This window comes from Mirounga leonina, unplaced genomic scaffold, assembly GCF_011800145.1.
Source record: "Mirounga leonina isolate KUSES-001 unplaced genomic scaffold, KU_Mleo_1.0 Mir_115, whole genome shotgun sequence".
In the NCBI taxonomy this organism is placed as follows: Eukaryota; Metazoa; Chordata; class Mammalia; order Carnivora; family Phocidae; genus Mirounga; species Mirounga leonina.
In genome coordinates, this window is record NW_023270268.1 from 18,086,456 (window position 1) to 18,094,715 (window position 8,260).

General features: G+C 36.6%; 1 protein-coding gene and 1 long non-coding RNA gene across 2 annotated transcripts; one reads left to right on the plus strand and one right to left on the minus strand.

Annotated features, from left to right (window-relative positions):
• Positions 1–1,004: 1,004 nt before the first annotated feature.
• LOC118003006 (small nuclear ribonucleoprotein G-like) lies at positions 1,005–1,235 on the minus strand. The gene has a single exon (XM_034993693.1). It carries the CDS (start codon positions 1,233–1,235, stop codon positions 1,005–1,007), a length of 231 nt encoding a protein of 76 aa, XP_034849584.1.
• Positions 1,236–4,667: 3,432 nt separating this feature from the next.
• LOC118003010 lies at positions 4,668–7,274 on the plus strand. The gene is made up of 3 exons (XR_004677240.1): positions 4,668–4,747; positions 5,657–5,768; positions 7,208–7,274. It is a non-coding gene; the product is annotated as an uncharacterized LOC118003010 (long non-coding RNA).
• The last annotated feature ends 986 nt before the right edge of the window (positions 7,275–8,260 follow it).

Genomic DNA, 8,260 nt, shown 5'->3' on the forward strand with positions numbered 1-8,260 from the left:
TCTCTCTCTCTATCTCTCCCTGTCTCTCTCTGTCTGTCTCTGTCTCTCTGACTCTCTGACTCTGACTCTCTCTGTCTCTCCCTGTCTCTCTCTGTCTCTCTCTGTCTCTCTCTATTTCTGTCCCTCTCTATCTCTGTCTCTCTCTAGCTCTGTCTCTCTCTAGCTCTGTCTCACTCTGTCTCTGTCTCACTCTGTCTCTGTCTCACCCTGTCTCACCCTGTCTCTGTCTCACTCTGTCTCACCCTGTCTCTGTCTCACTCTGTCTCAGTGTGTCTTTCTGTGTCTCTTGCTCTCCCTCTGCTCTCTGCCTCTCTGTCTACAGAACTGAAAGAAGTGTTCGTAGTCTAGCTCCATTTCAGAGCAAGATCTAGCAAGAACAAAGTTAGTATTCGCTTTCTCCTTTGTTAAAAAAAAATCATACAAATCACAAGTTATTTAACACTTATTTATTGCCTATATGACCCACACTAATAAAGCATTCAAAAGTAAGCCTTTTGATAGTTAACCCCTGAAGAAAATAACAATGATATTATAAATTACAAATATTTTCATAGGATAAATAAGTCACAACATTATCAAATATGGCCAAAAAGAGAGATCTAAAGATTGCTTGATGTAGTTTTCTAGGAATCCAAGAACATCTTTTTTTTATGATTACAAAAGTTTATTTAACAAAAAAGTTCAATATGAAAGTGCACATGACCTGATTTTTATATTGTAGTAAAACAGGTGCTATGGAGGGGCGCCTGGGTGGCTCAGTTGGTTAAGCGACTGCCTTCGGCTCAGGTCATGATCCTGGAGTCCCGGGATCGAGTCCCGCATTGGGCTCCCTGCTCGGCGGGGAGTCTGCTTCTCCCCCTGACCCTCCCCCCTCTCATGTGCTCTCTCTCTCAGTCTCTCTCTCTCAAATAAATAAATAAAATCTTTAAAAAAAAAAAAAACAGGTGCTATGGAGAGGGGACATGTGGAAGCAGTTGATTTCTTTTGATGAACACACCCATTGTTTATACATGTTCCAAGGCTTCTAATATGATGATACTATTTCCTCGTATTACCACCATTCCAATATTGTTCTGTGGTCCACCAGTTGCCATCTCCACACATTCATCTATCACAAGATTCATAAACAGATCGAACCCCTGCAATATTCCCTGGACATGTCTGCCACCATTTAATTTCAATGATAATTTCTTGCCCACAAATTTTTTCAACTTGGGAGGGTGAGCTTTGCTCATGATGTCTACTCAGCCAGGAACATCTCTTTTTTAAAGAATTCAGGTCCCAAATTCTTACCTAGACTCTATATGGACTGATAGATGCAGCACATATGGGTTAATTATTTTTGCTTCTGTGTAATGCACTGAATACAGCTTCCCATGTTTTATTCAATAAATGAGCCCAATTCCTTTTTCTCCAGGCATAATTCATGATTGAGCACCAACTTCTCTTCAAATCTAAATTAATGTGAAACTATATATATAGTGATAGTTTTGCTTATGAATATCAGTACTTAATCTGTCCCACATGGCAAGTAGTTCAATCTGTAATATCACTTTATGGGGTTTGTCTTTTTATATTACCCTATTTAAATTACCATATTAACATAAGTATGTAACTAAAGATACTCTAAGGATGTAAACAAAATAAACCCTGAGAAAAATATGTGCTATCATTATGAACCAAAGAGTCTGCCTTCTGAAGAGGTTATTTACAATAATACACAGAATTAGTGAGGAATGATGAACAAGGAAATACCACAGTTGATTTACTGCAAGGAAAATATGTAGCAGTCTATGTGTAGTGTGTGAGCCCCAAGACCTTCTGATGCTATTTCCTCCCCAAAAGAGCCTTACAGGCCCAGAGGCTAGAGCTTTGAAATTGCTCTGGAGCCAGGGGACAAGTATGTCTAAAGGAGAGATGGAGAATCTACACTTATTTTTTTTTCTACACTTAATTCTGATGCATGATCTACTGAAAAAATTTGGAGAAATCAGTGTACCAAAGCAAAGTCAGCAATCTTTTTCTGAAAAGGTCCAGATAGTTGATATTTTAGACTTTGGGGGCCAAATGATCTCTCTTGAAACTATTCAACTCCAGCAAGAAAGCAGGCCTACACAATATGTAAACAAACAGTCATGGCTGTGTTCCAGTGAAACTTTGTTTACGGATACTGAAATTTAAATTTCTTCTAACTTTCACATATCATGAAATATTCTGTTTGATTTTTCAGCCATTTAAAAATGTAAAATCCATTCTTAGCTCTCAGGCTGAACAAAAATAAGTGGGAGCCAAGATTTGTCCTGCAGACTTGATTTGCTGAACCCTATATGAAATTACCAATGGTATCAATATTTCCTTCATGAGTAGATTATAATTTAGTTTATATTGCTTCAGACCTACTGGAAGAACTCAGCATTGATCATTACTTTTCTTTCCTTTTTGAGTTAATATTGCTTAAATAGCTCAAAATCCTATGTAACTTGAAAGCTGACAGTAGAAAAGATTGAAACTGATCTGTTTATATAAGCAGCATGGAATATCAAGGCATTATCCAAATTCTCTGCATTACAAATAAGTGGTGTTTTGTATCTAAGTTAATCAGTTTGAGACTCATCAGCGACAAAATTAGAAAGAATTCTGTCCAGTTCTCCATTTCATTTGTGTAGTTGTAGTTACTGCATGATGCATGATGGTCCATTTATGTAATATGACTTTAAATGGTGTTGGTTTAATTTGAGTAGTTTTTTAATTAAAGCAAACCAACATTTTCTGCTTCATTGCCTAACAGTGTAAATTACGAATGAGGATAATGCAGGAATATGAAAATATGGATAATCTAAAGATGATGATTCAAGATACTTCTCCCATATATTTTCTCTTAATGAAATACAAATAGGGCTTTTACTTGTTCTGTTAAACTACAGTGTAGGGCTTCTGCTGCCTCTCTCTTTATGCCACTGTAGGTAAATATAGGTTATAATATATTTCATTTTGAGGGAAGGGGCTCACACCACCAAATGCAATCTAACTGCAGTTAAATGGTCTAGATAAATAACAAATACAGACAAGAAGGAGGCTTATAATTATTGAGGAACTATTTGTGGGGTTTTTTTGTTAACAGAATTCATATGACTGAATCCAAAAATTCATTCAACAAGCACTTTTTGAAAGCCTACTGTGATTCAGACAAGCTGTAAGGCTAAATAACCCAGATAAGCCTTCCCTCACAGACCTTCCAATCTAGTGGAAAAAGCCATATAATAAACAAGCAAGCAATTAAATATTTAGTTTGCCATATGGTGATAATAAGATAACAGGGAGAAGGGACTATGATTTGGCAATAACTACTACTTTCTATTGGGTGGTGAAGAAATAGACTGTGGAGGTGATATTTGAACATAAAGAACTAAATGAATGAGAAAGCAAGCCATATGGATATCTGGGAGAAGAGCATTCTCAAACAGAGAACAGCAAACACAAAGGCCCAGAGACGGGACTGTGCTAGGAATGTTCCAGAACAGCTAGGTGGCCAATGTGAATAGAGAAAGGCGGGGGGGGGAGGATACTCCATAAAGACAGGTATTTTTCTCTGCTTTGTTCACTGTTGGATCCTCTGCATATGAGACAGTGTCTAGCACATAGCAGGTACTAAATATCTGCAGAATGAATGAATGAATTAATAAATGTATAAGAACAGAGAGAAAGAGGGATGCCTGGGTGGCTCAGTCAGGTAAGTGTCTGCCATCTGCCTTCAGCTCAGGTCATGATCCCAGGGTCCTGGGATGGAGCCCCACATCAGGCTCCCTGCTCAGTGGGAGCCTGCTTCTCCCTCTCCCTTTGCCTGATGCTTCCCCGGCTTGTACTCTCTCTCTCTCTCTGTCAAATAAATAAAATCTATTAAAAAAAAAAAAAAAGAACAGAGAGAAAGAGAGGGGTGTAGATCACATAGGACCTCATAAGTCAACTGTAACAACTTTGGATTTTACTAAAGTAAGAATAGCAGCCATTCAAGGGATCCAAGCAGAGAAGTATCATGATCTTCTTTGGATTTTTAGAGGATCACTAGATTTACAGTAGATTAGACTGCAGGGAGGAAGGCCTGAGCAGGAGAACAGGAAGAAGGTTAATTCAATATAAACGCATCTGACAGTAGAATCAGCAGACTCTGTACAACAATGATTTAAGATCTGAATTATAAGGATGTATAAAACTGGTGGGATGTTATATATTAAGTATGGTGGCAAACTAAGCTATAAGGTAGTGAACTAGGGCTAGCTGTGTATTCCAGCTAGATTTTCATGGGAGTCAGAGTACAACTGATGATCTGAGCTTCAGTGTTGTAAATTTAGATTCTTTTGATCAGTTCACACATGGTAATCTGGCTCTTGAACTCGTATCAACTAAATTCCCACAAAGAAGACTGTAGACATATGCTGCAGAACAATACAGGTTATTGGCATCAACAGAACCTGATGAAGGGGTAGGCCAACCAGATGGTTTCTAAGGTGCAAATTTATAAAGGCTACAAAAGCATTACTATAATTATATCGCAACTGAAAGAACTGTTTTTATCTAGACTCCTCTCAGAGAGACTACTCTCAAAAGATAGCCACCCAGTGAACCATGTCCCCAGGATTCATAGTCTTGTGTAATCATCTACTCTCTCCTTGTATCTGGGCTGGGCCTGTGACTTTCTTCTTACCAATGGAATGAGGTGGAATTGACCCTGAATGACTTCAGGGGCCAGGTCAGAAGAAGACATCTACTTACCATCTTCTTCTCTTGAAACATTTGTTCTGGGGAAGCCATCAGCTATGTAAAAAGTCCATCTACTCTGCTTAGAAACCACATGGAGGGGTTATACAGACATTCTTTCAAGGCAGGAAACCTGTTTTGGACCCTTTAGACCAGACTAGCTACTAGGCAGATACCACCAAGTGACTCTACTCAAGAATCACCCTACCAAATCCTCCCTAAATTCCTGACCTGCAAAAATCATGTAAAAATAAAGTTGTTGTTTTAAGCCACTAAGTTTTGAGGTCATTTGTTATATAGTACTGGTTAACCAGAATAGCAGTGTTTGTGATTGGTAGGAATAACTTAATAAACCACTCAAGTAGAAGCAATATCCCTATGGGGAATAATCAAATGGTCACTGAAGATTATTAAGCCAAATTCCAATGAAAATGACCAGGTGCAGTTACATACATTTGTGGTATGCATGCTTGGAGCAAAATGTTTTAGTTGCTGAGAGCAGAAGAGAGGAGACATGGCCACCAGTGGTCTTTGTTCTCACACAGCACAAGACACCCACATACGTGGATCTAACCTGGGGCATTGGCCACTGTTTCTCTGGTAAGGACACGCATTTGGAAGAAAAACAAATCATATATCAGAAGGTTGCTCTTTGAACAATGGATTGGCACATACAGAGCAGATATCTTTATCAGAATAATTCTTCATTTTTGTCATTTGAGATACAAACTAGATGTTTGAGATGGAGACTAGATGTTTGAAATTCCTCAAAGGACAAAATTCTGACTTCTTTTTAACAAAGGCTTATATTGTGTTTTCCTGACTGGTTTGGGATAGAAAATACTAAGAGCTATTACTGCCATGTTTCTAAAAGCTTCTTGTACTTCCATTCTTAATGCAGGAAAAATAACACCATACAATGTGATTTGACCACTATCCTCTAAGATTTCAAGGAACAGGCATATTCTATGAATTTTCTAAGTGTCTGTCAAGACACATCTCAGCAAAACTAGGTAAGTTTAGCTTTTTTCTCACTTATGGAATTCAGTATGTAGACAGTTAATTAGTGTGTAGTATCATTTGGCTTGGAAAATACTGTTTAGAAGACTTATGACTGAAGAACTTCCTTTGGTCTTTGGTATAATTCATGAGAACAGTAATACTTAACAATAGCCAACTTCTAAGGAATGTTCATTTGTGGCAAGTACTATACTAAATAAGTCTTACAAATGTCACAAACACAATGAGGTAAATATTATTGTAATTTATATTTTATGTATTAGAAAGCTAAGATTCAGAAAGCTTTAATTATTCACTCAGAAGTACCTCATTCCTAAGTCTGTGTTCTTAAAACACTACATTATACATGGTTATAATAAGTCTAGGCCTGCCTGCAAGAGTTTCTAAACTTTGCTAAAAGGATAATTTTTTTAGTTTAGAAGTTCATCTCAGTCTTCAAAATATAAAAGAACACATTTGTATGATTTGTTCATCATTAACACTGGAAAACTACGGAAGTATTAATTTGGCATTAGATTACCATCATATAATGCCATATGTAATTGAAAAAGAATTGCTATCAATCAAAGCAACAGAAGAGTTCACCCTCAGGAAAGCATTTAACTGAACTCTTATACTCTTGAAATAAATATGAGAAAAATAATAAAGTCTTGAAAAACATCCAAACCCATTTCACATGTGATTCTAGCAGGCTTCTCTTCATTTATTTGGCCTTTAGGATTTTCATACATTGATGTTATGCCCACCAAAAAAAAAAAAAAAAAAAAGGAAAAATAGCCATGATTGAAAATATGGATCTTATTTAAACACAGAAAAATTCCAATTGCAACACCCAGTATTCTGGGTGCTGTGTTTTATCTTTTTTTTTTTTTTTTTGGTGGCCAAAAAACATAAATTTATTTAATGTGAAAACTGGTAAAGTTGGGCGTTCCCATTTAAAGGGTGTTGAGCTAGCCTCTTTGCCTTCCAACTAAAATATCTTTGAAGTTAGAAAAGCTCACAACGACGCTAAAAATCAACACAAATGATTTAAGGTCAGCATCAAGAAGGAGTTTCTATCAGGCTGATGAAACCAGATGGAGAAAAACCAGAGTACGACCAACTGATGTTTTGCCCCATGAGATAGAGCATCACTTCCTGCTTAAAAGAATGGAGTAAATATTTCATCCCTTTTCTATTTTCCCCAACTGGATGTGGGGCAATAAGGAAAATGAGCAGCTTTCTCCTGCATGATTCTGCATTTCTGGGTTTCCAGAACCCAGAACTTGCAGAACTTGTAGAACTTGAACTTGTAGCCTCCAGAACTGTAAGAAAATAAACTTTTTTTTTTGTTTAAGGCACCCAGCTTATATTATTCTGTCATGGCAGCTGAAGCAGACTAGACACACTATTATACAAGGGACTGACTTTTATCATGTGTCTCTCACTTTAGCCCTACAGAGAACCAGGCGATGATGGCAGGAAGTGATTCCAACTTAGTGCTGTAAGTGATTCTCCTTTATGTTAAGAATTATAAAAACTTAATGAATAACATTAAAGAGTACCACAACAAATAGGGAGTAGAGCCATGTTCATGAATATGAAATGCAATATTGTCAGGATATCAATTCAAGACATTCCAAAATGGGACAATAAGATTTTTTATAGTTCAACAAGCTTTTTTGAAAACTTACACAGCACAGCAATAAACCAAGATACTCACAAAGAACACTTGGGAGAAAAAAAAAGAAAAAAGTTTAGGGGAACTTGCTCTTATGATACTAAAACTTGGTATAGAACTTGTAAGTAAGACCAAGATATTTGGTGCAAAGATAGGCAAATAGACCTGAGTAGGAAGACGAGAACCTATATAACATGTATATGGAAGCTTTTTACATAATAGTTGACATTTCAGCTCAGTAGGGAAAAAAAATATATAGAGATGGACTCTGTGGAGGAAAAAGTAAAATTTGATCCCTATCTCACACCAAACATAAAAATCAATTCCAGATGGATTAATGATTTATATGTAAAAGGCAAAATTTCAAAACCATTAGAGTCAATATAGTAGAGTACCTTTATGACATCAAGATGAATAAACCATAAAGCAAACTAAATGTAGGCCTGAGTAGCTATGCTACTACCAGACAAAATAAAAATCAGGACATAAAAGATAAAAAGCAACAATATATGCTGGGAAAAGGAAAAGCATATCAAAAGATGTAAGCTCATGAACACAGGAACCTAAGAATATAGACTCAAAAAATGTAGAGCAACAACTGAGAGAAATAAAGTGAAAAACAGATACATCAACTGGAATTGAAGTTTTCAACATATCCCTCTCAGAATCAAATAAGTTAAACTGCATAACAAAAATAGAAAAAAGTTAAAATATCAAAACTGAACATATGGATCTATATGGAAGTTGACACCCAACCACAGGAGAACACATATTTTCTTGGAATAAAGAAAATAGGTTGCATAAAGTTCCACAATGAGAATCTCA